At 42.5% G+C, this 21,733-nt stretch overlaps 1 protein-coding gene across 7 annotated transcripts in view; it reads left to right on the top strand.

The window, feature by feature from the left end:
• The window catches only part of TNRC6C (trinucleotide repeat containing adaptor 6C), a 429,627-nt gene that overhangs the window by 40,928 nt on the left and 366,966 nt on the right, over positions 1-21,733 (top strand). For all 7 annotated transcript variants that reach the window (XM_083487414.1, XM_083487411.1, XM_083487406.1 and 4 more), the window contains one exon: positions 4,932-4,997. In XM_083487414.1, the coding sequence (XP_083343540.1) occupies positions 4,932-4,997 (66 nt within the window). The remainder of the gene's footprint in view (positions 1-4,931; positions 4,998-21,733) is intronic.

Genomic DNA, 21,733 nt, shown 5'->3' with positions numbered 1-21,733 from the left:
TTTTTATGCAGTGGTTGGTCTTGCCATGAGGAGAAAGGGTGGAGGGTACACAGTGAACTGTGAGATAATATTTGAAAAGGCTGCAGTTTATTTTATTTTGCTATGTTTAAATTTTAGCTATATCAGATCCTGCGTCGTCGTCGTCCCCCCCCCCCCCCAGCTTCAAAAATGACTTAGGAAAGGAAGTTGATGCATGCTGATTTGGTATGAATTGTGGCTGTTTTAACTAACACACACAAACACCATCCAAAAATTGTACCATCTTTCCATAGTTTCTTTCTTTCTTTCTCTTCTTATCTCAACTTCTTGCTAAATTTTAAAACAAGGCACCTTTCTTAAGACTCACAATAGATGTGACTTGCTGTACAATATCCTCCTGCAAGCTGAACTCCCAGAAATACTCAGTGTGCCTCATAAAGCAATATTAGCCTGATTTCTTGAGCTGATTCCCCACCCCCTCCATCTAGAGTTAAAAAAGCTAATTTAAAGATGACCTTGGGTTTCCCCAGGGTCTCTGGTTTATCAAGGAAGGGAAAAAGTGAGCTGATAGAACCAACTGGGGCTTCATTTATTCAGACATCCCCTCTGGAAACATCTGGGTTAGGGCGTTCTGGGTGGGTTGGCCAAATAAATAAGCTGCTGAGAAGGAATAAGATGCAAAGAAAGAAATGACTGGGCCAAAAAAGCACCCAGAATTCAGATAAGTAGCATTTCATGACAGAAAATTCCCCTCTTAAAAGCGAAAATAGCTGGCAAGTAGGGGTCTAGAAAAGCAAGAATAGCTGGCAGATGTGGGGTTTAGAGCAGAAATGGCTAACCTGTGCCCTCCCCCTCAGATGTTACTGAACTACAACTCCCATCAGACCTGGCCACAATGGCCAAAGGTCAGTGATGATGGATGCTGTAGTTCTGCTTGTCTGTCTTGACTGCAACAAACTGGAGAGGAGATTAGGACTGGCACTCTGATTCAGAGTTTATATCACTTATGAAACCATTTATGTGGAAGTGCTGTGAGAAGGGGTATCTTCACTATCAGTCTCAGGAATGGGCAGACTCTGGTGGTGTTTGTCCTCAGGCAGCATCTAGAATTTGCCATCTCTGCATCTTATGACAATTAGTGCCATAAACTGGTTATGCATTGCATGGAAAATAAGACATCATGCCCTTGGGGAAAATAGGAGGCTGTTTTAAAGTGAGTCAGACCATTGGTCCATGTAGCTCAGTATTGTACACTGACTGGAAGCAGCTCTCCATAATTTCAGGTAGAAGTATTTCCCACCCCTGCCTGGAGATGCTGGCAATTAAATCTGGGATATTCTGCAGGTAAGGCATATGCTCTACAACTGAGCTAAAACTTTTCATTTTGTTTATCCTGACCTAATACCAGAATTCTAGTGTATTATTTAAAAACTAAACAAAAAGCTCATTTGAATTGCCATTTTAGCAATGTGGTGTTCCCCCCATTCCCAATCTATATTCCAGTTTATATTTCCAATCCAAAAAAATGTTAAATACTTCAGTTTAAAAAATATATATAAATCAACAGGCAATCACACTTAAATTATTAAGTGCTTAGTGCTAAATATATAATGTATTGGCTTAATTTAAGGATCACTCCCCCCATCCCGCATGGCCACTCAGGTAAATTGCACCTTTCCCACCCATAGCAGCTGCATCGCAGCTACAGGTATGAATGAAATGCAGCAGGAGGCACACACAGGAAAAGCGCAACAATCCCAGTAGTGTAGAATGTTTTTTAAAGTCTGTTTGTAGCTAAAAGTGGAAGAGCAACAATTGATTCATACCAACAGTTGCTTGTCTAAAATCAGCTAGAGAGGCCATCCTTTCCCCTATCCATGGTGCTGCTAAGTCTTCCCTTATGGTGCCCAGTATGCTGTTCATATCCTCTCTTACCAGGAAACTGACCCCTCGTCTTCAGAATTTCTGCCTTGGACAGTGCCTTTTCTTATCTAGAACTTTGTTCCATTCCTCAGAATTGATCAGAAATTCTTCCAGAGAGATGGGTGGAAATAAAATAAAGTAAATGGTGCCAGTTTTATCCAAAGAGGCTAAAGTTATTTTGGGAGGGCAGTCAGTCTATGAGCTACTTTAAAGCTGCCCAAGTAGAAATCTGGTTATTAATATAACAATTCCATCAAATCACTTGTCTCACACCCTAGAACTTTTCATTATGTTCAGTTGTGGACTACAACTCTCCATCAGCCCCAGCCAGCATGGCCAATACATGGGTAAGATCATAGCCAAAAACATCTGGAGGGCACCACATCGGCAACCCCTGATTTACAGGACCTTGAAGGTATTGGTAACATAAAGCTAGTGAAATTTATAGTTTCTTCCTTCTGTATCATTGCACACCTGCATTATTGCTCTAGTAAGCTTGTGCCTTATAATTAAGTAGTGTGCAATACCGACTTCCACTTGTAATAATTGAATCATGGTAGTTTTGTGAATAATTATAAAAGTGAATTGTTGAGGCCAACAAGCTCCTGTTGAGATAATATGGCTTGTTTTCTGAAATTAACCTAAGGATCACATGCTGGGGGGGAGGGATATAAAATGTTATCAAATCAGATTGAGGAATGCCTGCTATACCTCAGCTAACTAGAGTAATTTTCTCTCCAAACAAACGGCACAACCCAGTCAAAATAAAGCACATTTAAATCCCATTGATTTCAGTGGAGTAGAGATGACATGAAGGCTGGCAACTTTAACCCCAGCATGTGATAATCCCTTGCAGACATCCACAGTGCCTGGAAACAATCAGTCATGTGTATCCACAGCAATGAACAGAGAAGGAATGACCACTGGGAGGAGTGCAGAAAGAAGAAACGCCATTGTATATCTGCATCAGCACAACTAGACACTTTGATCTGCCCCAGCTGCAACAAAACATGTATCTCTCATATCAGTCTCTACAGCCACAGCAGGCACTGTAATTCTCTAACGGTTTGGCTTCACCCCCAAGACGCACTGTTCCGTTGTCTTCTAGGACAGATAAATGCCAACCAACCAGAGAGGACCACATGTTTAACCCATCCAATGAGAGAAAGAAAGATGTCACATCTTGAAGGGAATTAAGCAGCTTTAAACTCTGGGTTCGTGCACTAAAGCAAAATGACATATGATTAGCAAGTTTCCACCACTGATACACTGGGTTGAAGGTCAACGAAATTGCTCATATATCTATATTTTCCACATATTCTTATACACATCCTTAGCAGTTGTGAGTTATCCAATGGAATGAGAGCCACAAATAAACTAAAAGCACCTAAAGAATGGTAGAAAACTACAATTGACATTCATGACTTTTAGGCATTACTGAAGGATGAGATTAATTTTTAGCATTAATATGTCAGTGTTTCAGCAATACTTACAGCAAACATGTAAGGCAGAGATAGAGAACCAGATGTTGTTGGACTACTCCCTGCCATTTGGCCATGCAGGCTGGGGCTGGTGGGAATTGGCTATTTTCAATTATTTGTCTTTCTATTTTCCTGCAAGGGACTGGTTTGGATGCTTGAAAGTCCTTCATGTCGGCCAGCCCTGTGGAAAATACCATATAGAGATAGAAAAGTCTGATCCGCAGTGTATGTTTATTCAAAAATGCGTGTTTACTTAGAAACATCACATTGTGTTCAGCGGGGGGCTTTATTCCCTAATTAGATAGCAGCCCTGATATGGTGTTTAGTTGACTAAGACCAAGGAGAACTAGGTTTGACTTCCTGCTCACTCAGCCATGAGTCTCGCTGAGTGAATTGTGACTAGTCATACACATTGTCAGCCTAAACTGGGTTTTTTTATTTATTTATATTTATTTATGAAATATTTGTTTCCTGCCTTTCCTAAAAGTTAACAGCAGCTGACAGTAATCTATAAATCATAGAATAATAGAATCTTAGAGTTGGAAGGGACCCAAGGGTCATCTAGTCTAACCCCCTGCAATGCAGGAATCTCAGCTAAAGCATCCATACAACCACACATCAGTAAGTGTCCAAATAAAAACAATAAATACAAATGCAACACAAATATACCCTGTGGTTGTGAGGATACAGTGAGATAATCCCTATATATTCTATGCCATCTTAAATTCCTTGAAGAAAGGAAAGGATAAACATAGCAACACAATACATATATTGTATCTAACTCAGTGAATCTGTGGTTATAGATGCCCTGGAAAATGTATTACTAAGTTCATGGCAAACACCACCAAAAAGTGGTACCTTTAGCTGTGAATATGCCAGGTCAGACTTCACTTTCTCTGTGTTTGCCTGTGCCCACGATGCTGGCCTTGAGTGCTGCTGTAGTGCTGTTAGCTGTGCAAGCAATGTTATGATGATAACTAGGGATGGAAAACAAGTATAGATATGCAGCTTTAGTGAACCCAAAGCAAAAAGTACCTACACGTGCCTGTCCAGAAAGGTTGCACTTATACATGGAAGTCTATACCTTCTGATGTTGAATCCAAGTGATCCAAGAACCACACAGAAATGCAGAAAAAACTTAGCCACATAAAGATACCCATCGTATGTGGGTGACAAACTCTCATTGCAGCCCTTGGACTGCAAAAGCTTAGTCCCTTTCCTGTGGATTGCTGATATGATGAATTGAATTCTTTCAGGACTTCTAAATGGTAACCATAATTTTAATCATACAGAATAATTCATTTCACAACTGTTTTCAATATATTTCTTTGTAGAAACTAGCCATACCTGATTAAAAAACAGGATGTAAGTATTGTACAGCTTATTGACACTGAATGGTGATTGGTCTATCGAAATATAGCAGTTCTTTAACTGTTAACAAATGCCCTCAAATAACAGGCACTTATCTGGATATCACACAACCACAGCTCAATTACCTGCATTTTTAATAGTTGACAACAATATGAAGGCACTCTTTCTTTTTCCTAGGACATGGAAACAGCTACATGTGAATATAAAACCAAAGAAAATGAGGATCTCTATGAGAACAGAAAGGTCAGTCTCTGAAATTTGCTTCACATGCTTTCACTGTTGCATCATTGTATTTTAAAAACCCAATCCCCTTTTCTTGTATATACATTACATGGTGCGTAAAGTAACAGGCAGCCCCACAGGAATGGTCAAGATGTCTCTGAGATAAAAATGTATATGCTTTTGATCTTTTTATTGGGGTGGGGATTTCCTTAGCTCGTAGCAGACTACCGTAATTAAGGCGGCATAATTTTCCTGAAGTAGGGACATATAGATGTGGTGCATTTTTAAGAACTGTGCAGTTGTATGTGCTATGTAGAAATAGTAGAGGCCAAATCCCACAATGGGAAATGTAGCTTAACAATGATTTGAAGGTTTTGTATTTAAAGATTATATAGAATCTTTATAATCTACCTATAACATTATACCTATTTTATTCTTATGTCAGAATAGTGTTTTCCACTTGCACAATGGTTTTAGCATAAAGTATGCTATAAGCAAGAGACCAGACCTTGAATGATCTCAGGAATCTATGGTTGCATAAACAGGTACAGTGGTACCTCGGGTTACAGACGCTTCAGGTTACAGACTCCGCTAACCTAGAAATAGTATCTCGGGTTAAGAACTTTGCTTCAGGATGAGAACAGAAATCACTTGGCGGTGGCATGGCGGCAGTGGGAGGCCCCATTAGCTAAAGTGGTACCTCAGGTTAAGAACAGTTTCAGGTTAAGAACGGACCTCCAGAACGAATTGAGTTCTTAACCCGAGGTACCACTGTAGTCATAAACTTCCAAGAAGAACACTGCAGAGAAGCTGTTGTAATGTAACTTTTTGTAAGTGTAACATTTTGTATGGATTCAAAGTGGATCACTCAACAGACAGTCTGACTTTACAGTCTATCAGCGTTCTGGTTTAGTTGCTTACCTTGGGACCTATGAAGGCTGGAGGCCACTCATTTTGAAAGCTTGTTCTTTAGTCTAGCATGTTATCTACTCTTGAACATAGATGTGGTCCTCCAAATCTTGTTGGACTCCATCTCCCATCTCCCCAGCTAGCAAGGAGGCCCAATGGCCAGAGATTATGAGAGCTGTAGCTCCGAAGCATTTAGACACCCCTGTTCTACACCATCAGTTACAAAGAAAATAAAGTATGCTTCTTATCTCAGATGTCAAAACCCAAAATCCCACCTTTACTGTTTTAGATGACTTTATGTATAGGATCTCCCTGTTTCTGTAAGCCACTTTCACATGAAACTGGAGCATTTTGCTGTCAACATATTATGGGGTACCAGATAGAAAACCATTTCCAATTCTCCTTAAATGCCCAATTGATCTTGCCTCAAAGTCTAACAGTCTTCCCCCCCTCCCTGTGACAATTGTAAATTGTTCTTTTAAAAAATTATTATTATTATTATTATCAAGATGCTCTCCCCCCTTCTGATGTACTGCACAATAACTCTCCCCTGGAAACCCAGCTGAATGTATAATTTTTTACCACTCTGACTGTCAGATGCTTAAAAGCTACCGCTGGAGGTGTTTGCATAAAAGAGTTCCTTTGTGGATCTCTGAGAGAATCTAGCAATGTTCTTGATAGTATCCCACCATGCTGATAAGGCCTGGCTGCTCTAGTTGCATCTGACTTAATGACTATGCATGCCTTTTCTCCGTGTATCCATCCCATCAATTCTATTCTACATTAGCATGCAGCTTGTGCAAAGCTTGTACAAAGCAGTGGAATTTGGGAGCTGTTCAAACCTGTTTTTGGCATAAAAATAAATGTAGAAGAACAATACATACAGGAAATCTGGACCTTTTTGTCTTTGGGCTTGTTTCCTTACATATGTCCAAGTTCCATGCCATAGGGGGCGTAGGAAGGTGATGGGGTTCAAAAGTTCCACCTGATTAATTGGGTTCTACTCCATTTATGTCATGACAGATTTGCTATTTTTTTAAAGGAAGGCTGGTATTGTAGAATTGTTATCTGATACACGAGACAATTGTATGTAACTGAAAATTGGTGGGGCAAATTCCCCTGACCTTTTTTTCTTTTCTTTTGTCCTCAAATTTCTGATTATTCAGTTGGCCTGTCACTCTGTGTGAGCTCTAAAAAGCACATGGGGATGCTGTGTGCATGGGGATTTCAATTCCTTTCAGCAGAGGGAGTTGGTGCTGTGGGATGCTTCTACAGACTGGCTCCCTCTTTGGAAATGCATGGAGAAGTGGAGCAATGCACCAGAGTCCCCACAGCCAGTACAGAAAGCTGGCTTGGAAGTTTTAAAGCATTTGTTTTCTCCTTCCCCAACAGCTCAAGGCCTGAAAAATACTTCAGAACAAAATGTAAATATAGATAGTCATTGGGGGAGAAACAAAATGCATTTATGCTAATGCCAGCTTACATTTACCCTATTGGGAGCTAGTGAAGACAGGAAGAAAAACAGTCAAAACATACTTGATATTTGGCTTGTCTCTAAAGAAGGCCTGTCTGTTTCAAACTTCAGGAATCCTCCTAAGAATGCCCCTCTGCACAGCCTTTCTGTTTAAACACTGAGAAGAGATGTGAGAGCTGAGACAGAAAGGTTGTGCTTTTGTTCCCCTATCCCTCAACCCCAGCTCCCTGCTCGATGCTCCTCTTGGTCTACCCATCCTATTAGGATAGTCACCACTACCCTGCCTATTGGGATATTTACCAGCATTGTGGGTGCACCCATGGTTTGGGAAGGCTGAGGCTATTTCTGCATACATGGATGCATATTCCCAAATGGTACACCCTCTCTCCCACATATACAGTGAGAAAAAGAAACCACAGAAATGGATACTAGTAATTCTAACTGCTACATACAACCATTGTTGTGATGGACATGGATGTCATTTTTATTATAAAAGAAGCTGGGGAAAGGGTGGGTTGGTTTTTCCCGTTTAGCCAGATACATAAATATGCTATGACACCATTCTCGGAGAGTGGAAGGAACTAATGAGAGATACTTTAGTCCAAGTTTCCCGTGCAATGCTTGAATGCAGCAGCAAGGTGGTTAGTGGGTACTTGCATGTGGGAGCTTATCACCCCAATTTTACAACAGTGGCCACCAATTTCTTTCTGGCACAATTCAAGGGGATGGAGTTTACCTTTAAAGCCATAGATATCTTAGGTCTAGGTTAGTCATCTCCTTTACTATTCTGCCCTAAGACCTGCTGGGGTGCTCTTCTCTGTCCCAAATCTGGCAGATTTTTCAAGACAGCTGAGAGAGAGCCTCTTCGTTCTCCATTCCTTGAGAGGGCTTTTTGGACCCCCTCTCCACCAGTCTTCCACCAGCTATTTAAAACTTTTAACATTGTTATTCAGACTTCCTTTGCTGTAGAAGTGCTGTCTTTACTGTAAAAGGACAGGACAGGACAGGACAGGAAATTCCCAAAACAAATAAATAAGCTGCTCACCTACAGCCATCTGAAATATCCCATGAAAGGATATTTATTATTACATTGTGATCTGAAAATAGGGAAGTATGAAATCTGGACAGAGTTGCATCTCTGAACTAGACTGAAGCCAGGAGTAGATGACCATTGTTTAATGAATGCCAGAGACTACAGTAGAATAATAGTAAAAGTCTATTTTTCTTTTTAAAAAAGACTAAAGAATAAATCTTTCCTAGTTTCGTTTTCTATGCCATAAAATACAGTATATGGCATTGCCCATCATAGGAGCCAATTCCTAGGGGCCATGGGGGCTTTTGCGTTCACAATAAAATATTTGAGGGGGCGGGCCCCCATAAAGTTGATGGGCATTCCCATTCAAATGGTGTGTGTGCACTGCATCATGTGATCAGTTATGCAGGGCAGGGCTTACCTGAGCCCCCACAATATTTTATTCAAGTTGGCATCCCTGTTGTCCGTAGAAGGCATTGCTCTGAGTTCAAGGTCACATATCTCTACAATCATTGTATGGTGGAAAGTGGAAGACAAAGGAAAAAGGATTGACACATGGGTTTCTCTATGATTCTGCACCATGCCATATTCAGATGTCTGGAAACCTTCTCAGGAGAAATGGAATATTTTAGGATGAATATTTCTCTTTTGTATCAGTTTAGGATTCTTCTTGCTATGTCGTTATTCCACCCTTACCTTGCCCCATCTTTCTTTTGTTGGCTGCCACATAATAGTTGTTGTATTATTTGTTGTTTATTTAATATACATCCCTTCGCCCGAGGTTCACAGGGCAATTTACAGTATAATACATAACATAACAAAAACCAAGAACAGTAACCCTCCATCACCCAGTTTAAAATGCCATAGAATGTTCAATCAGCTAAAGGCCTGGTTATAGAGGAACCTTCTCTCCTGGTGCTGCTGCTGAGAAGGCACTGTCCCAACATACCCAAGTGTACCACCCGTTGATGGTTGGGGAACTTCCTATGGGGTGAGGATGGTGAGTGTTGCTCCAGTGCAAGATCCTGGACTAGATGATCTCCAGGTTCCTTCAAACCTCACAATTCATGACTGTTAAGTAAAATATATAAAGTCAGATTACCACCCAAAAGCTGCCCGTAGGACATAATTCTTCCTGCTTATGCTATTAACGAGGCAGACCTGTTGTCCCCTTACAAGCTGCAAATTACACAGGCAAATGTAATTACCCATTCCCTTTGTTATTAGCACTCAGTGAGGAAGTTTCCAGCCATCCTTCCTTTCATGGCATTTCAAAGCTTTCTCATAAGATGCATTCCTGATATTAAAGACAATGAGATGTCCTTTTTTTAAAAAAAGAATTCAATTAAACATATGCCTACTGTGACTCTTTATTCACAGCAAATTGTCTCTGTAAATAATCTTCATCAAAAGTCAGAACCAATCCCCATTAGTTGTTTAGATTAATTAATGAGTCCCCCTGGAGCCACCCAAATGAATTCAATTTAAACGTCAACAACTTGGCTACGGAGTTTCCCAGGTTGGCATTAAGACAATATTAAACCTGCAATAAGTCACATTTAAAATGTTAATTCGGAGAAGCTCTCCATTTAGAGCACTTAATTAAATCCTTAAATAAACTGCATGGGCTCTGTACCAGATGGTTCTGCATTTTCATTGCAGCAAAGAGCCTTGAAGTCATTGAGGGAAGTAATATCGTAGGCATGGTGAAGATAACCAGGATATATAGTGTAATAAAATCTAATCTTGTTTCCAGCCGGGAGATTCAGTGTATGTACACAACCCAGGCTAAAATTGTAAGTTAATTACATTAACCCCAGTATACTCTGGTATCTGAGCAGCCACGAGACAAAATTAGTCTTTTCCCATCATAAGATTCTTTTCAACTTCACTATATTAATTTTTCACCAAATACTTACTCATAAGGAAAATTGAAGTTAATGTAACCAAAGACAAAGTAATGCAGTCTTAATATTCTGAAGGGATTAGAAGGGGCTGCATAAATACACTCAGCAAATGTCAGTCACTTGGAATGGATTTTAAGGAAGTGGAGGAGGTGCAAAGGGGGAAAAATTATTTTTTTTTTTATAAAATTTTTATTTGGTTTTCTGCTTTTATAAAGACAAAACATACACAAAGAAAAAACAAAAGACAAAAACATGTATAGAATCAGCAAATCCCCATTTCATAACCTTGTTCCCTGACTTCCCCCCACCCCCCCTCATGCATCCCAGTTTCAAGATTATGTCAGCAAGTTGATATTTCTCCTCTTAACAGTCTTGTTCATCTTATTTCCTTTTTATAATTAAAAATTAATTTTCATAAGTTGGACTTAAGTTCTCTTCCATCGATTTTCATTTTATCTTAATTAAGAGTCATCTTAACCAAACCTAAAAGTCTTGAGAGTTTTTAAGAGTCTCTTCTTCCCTCCCTCCCATCCCCGGTTTTTGTCCCTTCCCAATAAAAATCCAAATTCGAAGTTCTCAGCCTGGGTTCCTCACGTCCGAGGCTTTCAAATCTATTTCCGTTCCTCTCCGCCTGTCCTGTTGGTAGTCCTTTATAGCAGTCGTCAAATCTGGGAAAAGTTCTTTCACCATCAAAGTATGTCCTCTTCCAACAAGAAGATTCAAAGATAGCTGCTGAAGTATTTCCACAAAGTCTGTCTCTTCCAAGTCAAAGTCCAAACGGAGGCCCCAATCATATTTCTTTATTTTAAATTCCTGTACTCCATTTTGTCTTGGGGCCTCCTCCTTCTTCTTCTGTATCTCTCGCAGACTTGTGGTGGATATGCTCCCAGCGTCTCCTTGCTTGTATTCCACAGATGTCAGCTTTTGGTTGTTGCTTCCCAGGATTACTTCTTCTTTTTCTTGTTGTTTAGTCTCTTCCAGCTCTGTAGATATTGTTTCCCAATCAGCTGTGGATTCTTTCTCATTAAGGTCCTCAATACAAAGAGCAGAGTTGCCTGTTCCCAAGGTCATAGTCTCAAGTTGTTTGTTCATGGCCAAGCTCTGCTCCTGTAAGATTCCCACCAATTGAAACATCCTTTCGATCTCCACTAGTAACTTTCCTTCCACAGCCATTGTATCCATTGTAGTTTCACAGAGTTCCCCCTAGGGGGAATCTGGTTACTTATTTGCCTTTTCACCAACAATCCTTTAACTGATTATTATTACTTTGTTTCCAACAGTTTCAGCTCAATTATAACTCGTCTTAGTCCATAGGAATCTTAAATGACAATTTCTCACTTTAAACCACCCGTTTGGCAGCTTTGACAGCTGTCAAACTCCGCAGCTCTAACGCAGGCACAAAGGCAGGACGTTCCCGAGCCCGGGAGGGGGGGTTGTTTAAAACAAAAGGAAGATTTTCAAAACTCCACTCTCCTGCACAAAGTTTCCTTTAGTAAAATCTTGGAAGTTAGTGTCCTTTTTGACTCACCCCACCAAGGGTAGGCTCTCCAGCTTATCTCTTGTGTCGTTGCTTAGATGGTCTGCAAGGGGGGGGGGTGCGGACTTCCTTTTAGCACACCCCCCGGTCGTCTCCAATTAAAGGTAAAATTTCTATAAAGTCCCAATCCGTCTTACTCACGGGTGATTCTTTCAGTCCAAATTTTCAAGGAAGGAAGTCAGCGCTCTCCGGTCATGGCTCGCGGCTTCGCTCCACCGAGGTAGCGATCGACTCTCAGTGCCACGCCACCCCCGTATCCCCTCCGCAGCCTTTAAAAAGGCTCTTTGCGAATCAGGGGGGGCGCTTAAGGCACCCGCCGAGTCTTCAGTCCGCAGGCTTCCGCGCCTGCGGTTTTTAAGGGTCCCCGCGTCGCCGGCGCGGCAAAGACCCATCCTCAGTGGAGCCGATTCCCTCCGGAGCTCGGAGGGAATCCGCCATTTCCAGATCGCGTCAACCCGGAAGTCCTAAAGGGGGAAAAATTATAGCATCCAGCTGTGTTATGCATTATGTTGAGGTGCCCTGGAAGTTACAATTTCAGGAATGCAGGCCTTCAAATAAGTAGCTTAAGAGAGGTGGCCTGATAGGAAGCTGGGATCCTGAGCGAACTCTTTGCATGGTGGTATCTGTAAATCAAGGTGGCAAGTATGTCTTCCCTCTTGCCAAAGGCTCCCTCTTAGCATATGACAGGTAGACACTGGAAGTGAACAAAAGGGACTGGCCCCGGCTGATGAGGGTGATCAGCAGGGTACTCAGAAACTCAGACTCCTCCTGACTCTTTCTGCCTTCTAAAAGTTAAAAGAAATACATTGCATGTGACATTTTACCAGCAGGGAAATAAGTGCCATGTAGCAAAGAAAAGGGATGCAGGTGGCGCTGTGGGTTAAACCACAGAGCCTAGGACTTGCCGATCAGAAGGTCGGCGGTTCGAATCCCCGCAACAGGGTGAGCTCCTGTTGCTCAGTCCCTGCTCCTGCCAACCTAGCAGTCTGAAAGCACATCAAAGTGCAAGTAGATAAATAGGTACCGCTCCAGTGGGAAGGTAAATGGTGTTTCCGTCTGCTGCTCTGGTTCGCCAGAAGCAACTTAGTCATGCAGGCTACATGACCCGGAAGCTGTACACCGGCTCCCTTGGCCAATAAAGCGAGATGAGTGCTGCAACCCCAGTCACGGCTGGACCTAATGGTCAGGGGTCCCTTTACCTTTAGCAAAGAAAAATCCATTCCTAGTGACAAATGGCAATCCAAGAAAACTCAGATTGCCATTTGCTCTGAAGCGGTTTTCCTGTGGGGAAGGGAGTGGAACGAAAGGAAGTGTGGATAAGCCCAAGCTTGGTTTACCTCTGAATCAAGCCAAGACTAGCCATATATGGCTCACCCATTGCTAACTTACACTCAGATGTCTCAGGGTTGTGATCTTCACATTGATTCTTTTGAGCAGAGCCAAATACTGGAGTGTACACAGTCCCTTTCCCCCAAGCAGCCTTAGATAAGCTGTCCTAGCACTACATGACATAAGAAGCTGCCACTGAGCCATTTCCCTAGTACCAGAGTGAGTGCAGGCCATGCCTGGGAGGCCTAACCCTATAAAAAAAAACAATTTGTTCCCTCAGTTGTTGGCATCTGTCTTTCTTGGGAAACAATGAAAGAGTGTGCCATCAAGGGTGAAGTCAAACCATTGGAGAGTTACAGCACCGGCTGTGACTGTAGAGACCAATACGAGAGAGACATGTTTTGTTGCAGCTGGGGCAGGTGAAGGCATCTGGTTGTGCTTTTGCAGGTGCACCATGGCATTTATTCTTTCTGTTCTGTTGAATCAGAGAGAATAAATGGGGGTACCTTTGATGGTGACCCGGAAACTGCAACTAATCCAGAATGTGGCAGCTAGACTGGTGACCTACATTGGCTCCCAGTATGTTTCTGAGCACAATTCAAAGTGTTGGTGTTGACCTTTAAAGCCCTAAACGGCCGCGGCCCAGTATATCTGAAGGAGCGTCTCCACCCCCATCGTTCTGCCCAAACGCTGAGGTCCAGCGCCGAGGGCCTTCTGGCGGTTCCCTCATTGCGAGAAGCAAAGCTACAGAGAACCAGGCAGAGAGCCTTCTCGGTAGTGGCACCCGCCCTGTGGAACGCCCTCCCATCAGATGTCAAAGAGATAAACAACTATCTGACATTCAGAAGACATCTTAAGGCAGCCCTGTTCAGGGAAGTTTTTAATGTATGACATATTAGCGTATTTTTGGTCTTTGTGGAAGCCGCCCAGAGTGGCTGGGGAACAAATAATAAATTTATTATTATTATTATTATTATTATTATTATTATTATTATTAATCACTGTTCTGCTTCAGTTGGGGTGGTTTTACTGTTCACTTGTTTTTATAATTGTAATCTTATAAAAAATATAGGTCTGGGAAAGACATCCTGCCTGAAGCCTTGGAGAGTTGCTGCCAGTCAATATAGACATATCAATGCTCTGAATAAGGCAGCATCCTATGTAGGAAAGTAGGGTGTGCAGCACAGGATCAGCACCAGTCAGCTCACTTGTGACTCTTTGTAGATACCAAGGTACTACCACCCAGCTGATTGTAAAGCAGAAAGGTAGTGGCAGCTTCTAGTGTTGGTCCATGGAGTTGCCCCAGCCTCCTTTGCAAGTAATCTCAGAGTGATTTGTTGTTGTTGTTGTTGTTTAGTCGTTTAGTCGTGTCTGACTCTTCGTGACCCCATGAACCAGAGCACGCCAGGCACTCCTGTCTTCCACTGCCTCCTGCAGTTTGGTCAAACTCATGTTCGGCTGTCAGGTCCTGGTGGTGGTTGCTCGTGAGTAACCAGGCAGGACTCCGACCTCTCTTTTACAGGTTTTATTGGTGCAAACTATTTACAGTGCAGAACCACAAAGTTCATGTCCGTCTTAGTCACTTGCAGAATCCAGGAGTAGCCTCTTCTGGCTTCTCCCCCAACATAAGAACTTAGACACCCCAAATCTCCACCTCCCCTCCTTGCGTTTCACCCCTCTGCGCAGGCTGGGTGATGGAAGTGGCGTGTGTGCCTCTTGGCCAGCCGGGTTACGTGAGGCGCTTGGGCTCTCAGCAGCATTTTCGAGCCCTCTCCTCGCTTGGCTCCCCACTTCCCTCTCTGCTCCACTGGAAGTGTGGCTTTCCCCACCACTGGACGAGGAGCTGCTCCTCAGAAGCGTAGGACGTTCTCTGTATTCCCTTGCCTCCCTCCCCTTTTCCGAAGGCAGTCCCCTGACATCGTAGCTTCGAGAACGCTGTCCAACCATCTCATCCTCTGTCGTCCCCTTCTTATTGTGCCCTCAATCTTTCCCAACAGAGTGTGACAAATGTTTGCAACAGGCTGTGTCCAGTGACATCCCCACCACTCATATACTTGCACGTATGAAGTATTTAAGGTACTGCTGGTGACACCCTCTCAAGGGGCATGCTGCTTTTAGCCAAAAGTGAGCATTTGGCATGTGCATTGGGGAAGAGCACTGTGCATACAAAAGTCCCACAGGTTTCATTGTAGCAAGTGAACAGCCACAGCTAGCTGCAGGACACCAGCTAGTGTCCTGACCACTGTGTGCTTGCATAGGCTTTGTCAACCAGTGTCAAATGCAGCTCTGTAATAGCTAGCTCCTAATGCTATCTGCGTGCTCTTAGGTTCCTGCAAGTGACCTGCTTCCCCCAAACGACATTGAGAAGTGAGGAGATCTTGACACATTTGTGGAATGTCAAGCATGACTCAGTTCGGGGAGCTTCTCCCACCTTTGACTAATTGCTGACCTGACATCTTTCTGATAGTGACCTTGTTTCAGCTAGTAATTCAAATATCTTTCAGTGTCAGAAATAATAAGTGCCACAGTGAGATGAACAAGCAGAGCTTAAGTTGAGCACAGATTAATGGGGTTTTAATATTCCTAATTTAATCACTCCTTTCTGTCTGAATGTGTGCAACATGATGTAGCAGCTAATTATTTTTTTAACCATGATGGGGATCTTTCCTAATCATTTTTATATTTAACATGGATGAAGGAAGGGCAGTGATTAATGATGGAATAAATCTTATGACACAGAAGCAAGCACAAGATCAGTTGAAAATACGGCTGTCTGGTGTGTATGTGTGTGTGTTTTAATCCCCATTTTCCATGCTGCAAATAATCACCAGCCCATTTTCATTTCAATTGTAAGATTTTTGCCACTCCCCCCCAAAAAGGGAGGGGCCCTGAAAGTTTTATTTTAGAGTAATTCCATTAGCAGATGCCTGTGAGCATCTTTCAAAATGGTGACATATTCCCGCACCTTCTGCCTCTAATAGAATCACAATTATTTGCATTTGCAGGAAGATCGGTGTCTTTTCAAACATTTCTTCTTGACATAGTGTTCAGAATTACAGGTGAGGCAGAAACCTGCTTTTTGAATCTGTCTGTTGGCCTAAAATGCAGTCAACTGACCTTCCAAGATGACTGCACTGAGTAAAATGATCCTGTTTCTGAAAAATGCATGGTAAAAGGATCAAATTATCGTTCTTTCTTTCGGCATTGGTTTTATGACTTTGCTGGGACCATGGGTCACTCCCTTAACGAAATACATCGCCATGATCAACCAGGCTGTATCATATACATATCCAGTTCTGGTTCAGGATGATGGCAATATGCCAGATATTCCCTCCCATTCTTGTGACAAGGAAGGGCCAAGTCTTGAATGGCTGAAAAACAGGTCATTGTGATGAACAGACCTAGAGAACTACCACTGAAATGGCAACCCAGGCCCACACTGCTCTCTGATCTTTTGTGCACATGTGTAACATTTCCAGGATATAATAAACTTGCTAACTTAAAAACACACGCAGTCAACTGCTTTACAGTTCCACCTTGTGCTGAAGTAGTGAAGAAAACCAGGTCACTGGGAATCATAATGTCAAGTTAAGGCCAAAGCTACCTGGAGTGGAAAGTGTGTTTGTTTTAAAGAATTCTGATTCAATATGTTCATTGGATAGTTCTTTTCCCAAAACTTTGAAAATGCATTTATTCAGTGTCAAGCATGATTTTATTTATTTATTTTTTGGTAGGTCATCATATTAGTGTTTATACAATGCCTTTTGCAAAGTCCTCCGTGGACGTTATTGCAACAATCCTTGAAACACATTTGTAAAGCAGACCAGTGAGTATTGTACATGGGGCAGAAAGATTATAACTTGAGGTGAGGCTTAACCTGGGTTCTTCCAGACTTAAGCCATTGTTAAGGTTCTTCCAGGCTCACTTCCCCTGCTCCTATAGTTGGAGCAGATGTGCCTGTCTCATAACCATTGTTAAGCAACCAGGAGTATGCTGTGCGCTCATGGGCTCCCGCCCCATTCTTCCACCTCTACAGGTTCTCCCATCCCTTCTCTGTTAGGAATAGCAACAGCACGTGGCAAGCAAAGTGGCAGTGGCACCTTGCTGGTAGCAGTGCTCTTGCTTGCAAGGAAGGAGATGCGGTCAAGTGGGGTCAGGTGGTGGTGGTGGTGGTGAAGTCAGGGGAACTTCAGGTTGGCAGCAGTATCCCCATGCTACCAAACCCAGTATCTCTTCTCACCCCATCTCCATCCAGGCTAGCCCCAGCACCACTGTCAGAAAGGCATCACTGAGTCTCTGCCCTTCCTCACACGCCACTGACAGTTGTTGGGAGCTATAGTGCAACCTTGAGAATCTACTGCAGTGTTTCCCAACCTTGGGCCTCCAGCTGTTTTTGGACTACAATTCCCATCATCCCTTGCCACTGGTCTTGCTAGTCAGGGATGATGGGAGTTGTAGTTCAAAAACAGCTGGAGGCCCAAGGTTGGGAAACACTGATCTACTGAGACTAGCCAAGGCTGATGATAACTCTGTTTAGCTTTGAGACCAGGGTTAGAAAGTTTCAAGCCATGATTAAAGCTAGCTCTGGTCAATCCTGATGTAGACATGATTCTAGTGAATAATAAATAGGAATGGAGGGGGGAATTCATGGTCAGAAAGGAAGGAGGAGTATGTATGTATATGTACCAAATTCTCAGTCTTCTAAACCATGGTTTGGAGACTGCTAATGCTACACCTGCACTGGGCCTTAGTTGCTATGCCATTCCAGCTCTCACATGTACAAAGCATCTGACATGCCAGTATTTGGACAATTCCCTTAGCTATATGTTTCAGATTTTGAAAATTCATTGTTTTGAATGTGAAAATTCTTAACTGAGGACTCAAGACTTTAAATTCAATTTGCTGTCATATTTACTCTGCAAACAGAATGGAAGCTTCATGAATATGGAACAGCATATTTGTTTCAGACCAACATAAATGGGCACTCAGCATAGTTCTAACATCAGATTGTTAACAGCTTGTATTACTGTAGATAGGGAAACATAAAGCAAGGCAGAGACAATGCTTAAACTTTCAAGATCCTGTTCAAATGAATATATACATGATGATTAAGATGGCAGATTTACTAAGCATGAGCAGATTCCGCTCCCTCCCCATAAAATTTAATTCCCAGTTTTCCTTGAGCCTTTCTCTTATACAACATATAGCAGTGCACATATTTGTGGTATAATTGCATTTGTCTTCCAAACTGCCCCCCCCCCTTTGAGGGCGCCTTCACTTTTGCCTTGATTTGATTATCTATTTCTGATCTCAGAGAAAAGCCCATCACATAAGTATTCATTACAAAATTGCATTTTACATGGTCAGTGTCCTCTTGTCTAATTATTGACCTCCCCAACCCACTCCCAAAAGTTATATATTTTTGGCTTTCTATATATTCACAGCTCTCCTGCTGTGATGGCGTGCAGCTCTTTGTATCAGTTTCACATTTTAACATATTGAGGGGTGGGTCACTTTTTCTTTCTTTCCCAGCTGATGGGACTCAAAGCATATGCATCTGTTTGCTACTTGTTATAATAGGACTCAAAGTGACAGCATTTTGTAATTAAACTGATCTGGGTTTGTAATGCAGTATCATTAGCTGAGGGAGTTTAATTACAAATTGCAACCCAGTGTCTGCTTTGGCTAACTCAGAAGATATGTGATCCCATCAGATGTGTTAATTCTGAACGGCTTTTCCTGATGGAGATAAATATCGTCCATGACCTTCCAGTGGTTAATTTCTAATGAGAGGTACAGGTCTCATGCTTGCCTTAGAGGTAGCACTTTGCATGAAGCTTTGCAGATGCTACTGGTCAGTGGTGAGACTGCCCCATATCATATATCAAGTTGGGTGTGACTTTTCACCAGATGTGGATGCGTGTCTGGGCTCATCAGGGGCATGGTCCGGCGGTTCCACACCCTTCCTTTGTATGCTTGTTAATTTTATATTTAATAATGCTTTCCACCAGTTTTCGTGAAACAGATGTTAAACCAATTGTCTTGTAATTCCCCAGACAACAACCCCTCCCCCATCCCATTCTAAAAGTTGATGGTGGCCCCTTCCCATTGCTTGAGTACAGAGACTTACACTAGGGGTAAGTTACATATTTTCATTACATCAACTATTTACCTGAAAGGGGGATTTTAACCCTGTGGGAATGGGGGTTTTCTGTCAGGGGAGTGGACAATGGGTTGTGATTTCATGAGCAATAAGGTGAGAATATGGGGTCTCCTAACAACTCTCAGCACCCTTAACAAACCACAGCGCCCAGCATGCTTTGGGGGGAAGCCATGATTGTTCAAAGTGGCATAGTGCTTTAAATGCAGGGTGTGGATGTGGCCTAGGTAAGGATCTGTCGCCCCAAGTATTTAGATAAGAGACTGACAACTGATTCAAACAAGAATTTTGCATATTGGGGTATGATCCCAGAGTAAGGTTACTAGATTTTTTTCAATGAATCTGGGGACACTTTTCAACTTCAATAGATGTTGTATGGGGACTGATTTGTAAATCCGGGGACTGTCCCTGGGAAAGTCTGGTAACCTTATCCCAGAATACAAAGGAAGCACACACTGCCCACCCATCTGAAATGAACTGTACACCATGCATGTTTAGCTTCAACAATAATCTGTCCCTTTTGTTGTTGTTGCCTGAGTGTGGGACAAGCATCTATAAACACAAATATGACGTGTGGCCAGTGTGTATTGTACCTGATTTTCTTTTTTATGGAAAAGTGTGAAGCAGGTGTAGATTCTTGTTCAGCCATGAACCACAAGACATGAATATACCCTTGAACAGAGACTGACACCAATCTTGTTTCGCAAAACTTCTCCTTTTCCCCAACCTCTGGGTATGCTTGGTTCACTGCCTGGTCCATTACAGGCAGCCCGAGTAAATTAACATTCTTTATTAGGCTCTCACTTGAGAAAATGAAATTGAGGAAAGGGTCTATGATAGCGGTGACACCAGAGTTCCACTGCAGAAGAAATGCAGCCACAGGGCTTGGTCATATATAACCAGCTTGGAATGAGAGTGTTCAGGTAAGGAAATGGAGGGCTGAAGGGCTCAGCTGTGCAAGCAAAAAATAATTAGAGCCTGTTTGTCTTCATCTCAAACCTATGAAAATGGAAGTGAGGGATGAGCAGCACAACGGCGGAGGGGGGCTGACCCACAGATTCATTCCGGTACAAACTCACTCCCACCCTTTTCTCCCCTGCAAAGGTGTGCTTACCACTGCTTACTGTCTTTTGAATAATTGTGTTTCTTGCAATGCCAATCCCAGCTTTCAAAAACCACTACTGAAACCTGAAACTGTTTTGAGGCTGCCTTAGTAGTCGTGGAAGTTTTAAATAAGCGACAAGATGCGTTTATTTTGCTACTACATCTAAGCATTTGTCTGACATTTCCTATTTCCTAGCAACAGTGAGGAGTAGAGTTGTAGTTGTTGTTTTATTTTGCCACAATGATTTTAATGTTGTGAATTGGTCATAGTGCTGGACATTCCTCTCACAATATATATCAGGGGTGGGGGAACCCTTTTCAGCCTGAGGGCTGCATTCCCTCATGGAGAATCTTTTTGTTGCGGGGTGGGGGCGGACATGAGGTGGATGGGGCCTGAGGTGAAAGTAAGTGGAGCAGTGGATGTAACTCTTACATTTGAACAGTAAGCCAGTCATGCAAAAGACAGAGGTTTCTACATACAGCAGTCCCCTCCCTCCTCCATCAAGTTTTATATTTGGACATTTGGCTTCATTGGTTTAAAGCTGTTTTCTTACTAAAATGTTCTCAGCATGCTGACTACATGGTTGTGAAAACTAAGCTTATATTATAAGAATATTTCACCAGGTTTTGTCTCCACTGGACTTTGGGAAAGTATATCCAGAGCTTTTCTCCTTGTTTATTCTTTCTTATGGCTAGAAGGAAGGGAGGGGCTCAGAAACCCCCCAGTCAACTGGACCTACTAGGGTAGTAGGGTCATTCTGTCTGGTGGCAGTCAATCATACTTCTTTTTTGAGGGGGGTGGACCCTTATACAAAAAACAGGTCAGCCAGTAAGAAAAAAACCCTCCCCCTTCAATCTATCACAACTGCCTTCTCCATACATATCTCCCAGTGTGGTGTAGTGGTTAAGAGCGGTAGTCACGTAATCTGGGAAACCGGGTTCGTGTCTCCACTCCTCCACATGCAGCTGCTGGGTGACCTTGGGCCAGTCACACTTCTTCGAAGTCTCTCAGCCCCACTCACCTCACAAAGTGTTTGTTGTGGGGGAGGAAGGGAAAGGAGAATGTTAGCCACTTTGAGACTCCTTCGGGTAGTGATAAAGCGGGATATCAAATCCAAACTACTACTCTTCTTCTTCTTCTTCTTCCCCAAGCTTTAAGAGCAGTTTCAGAAGATGGTGTTCTCTGTCCCGTTGTCACATGAGATAAGGTAAATAGATTCATTAAGACAGACCTTTGGGGCCCGATTTCAAGGTGTGCCAGGCTCCTGCTTTCAGTGTGTATTGGACAAGACTTTTTACAATCT

The sequence above is a fragment of the Podarcis liolepis genome (genome assembly GCF_965112155.1).
Source record: "Podarcis liolepis genome assembly, chromosome: 2".
Taxonomy (NCBI): Eukaryota; Metazoa; Chordata; class Lepidosauria; order Squamata; family Lacertidae; genus Podarcis; species Podarcis liolepis.
The sequence above is the reverse complement of the archived record's forward strand: the minus strand, read 5'-3'. Positions and strand labels throughout refer to the sequence as shown.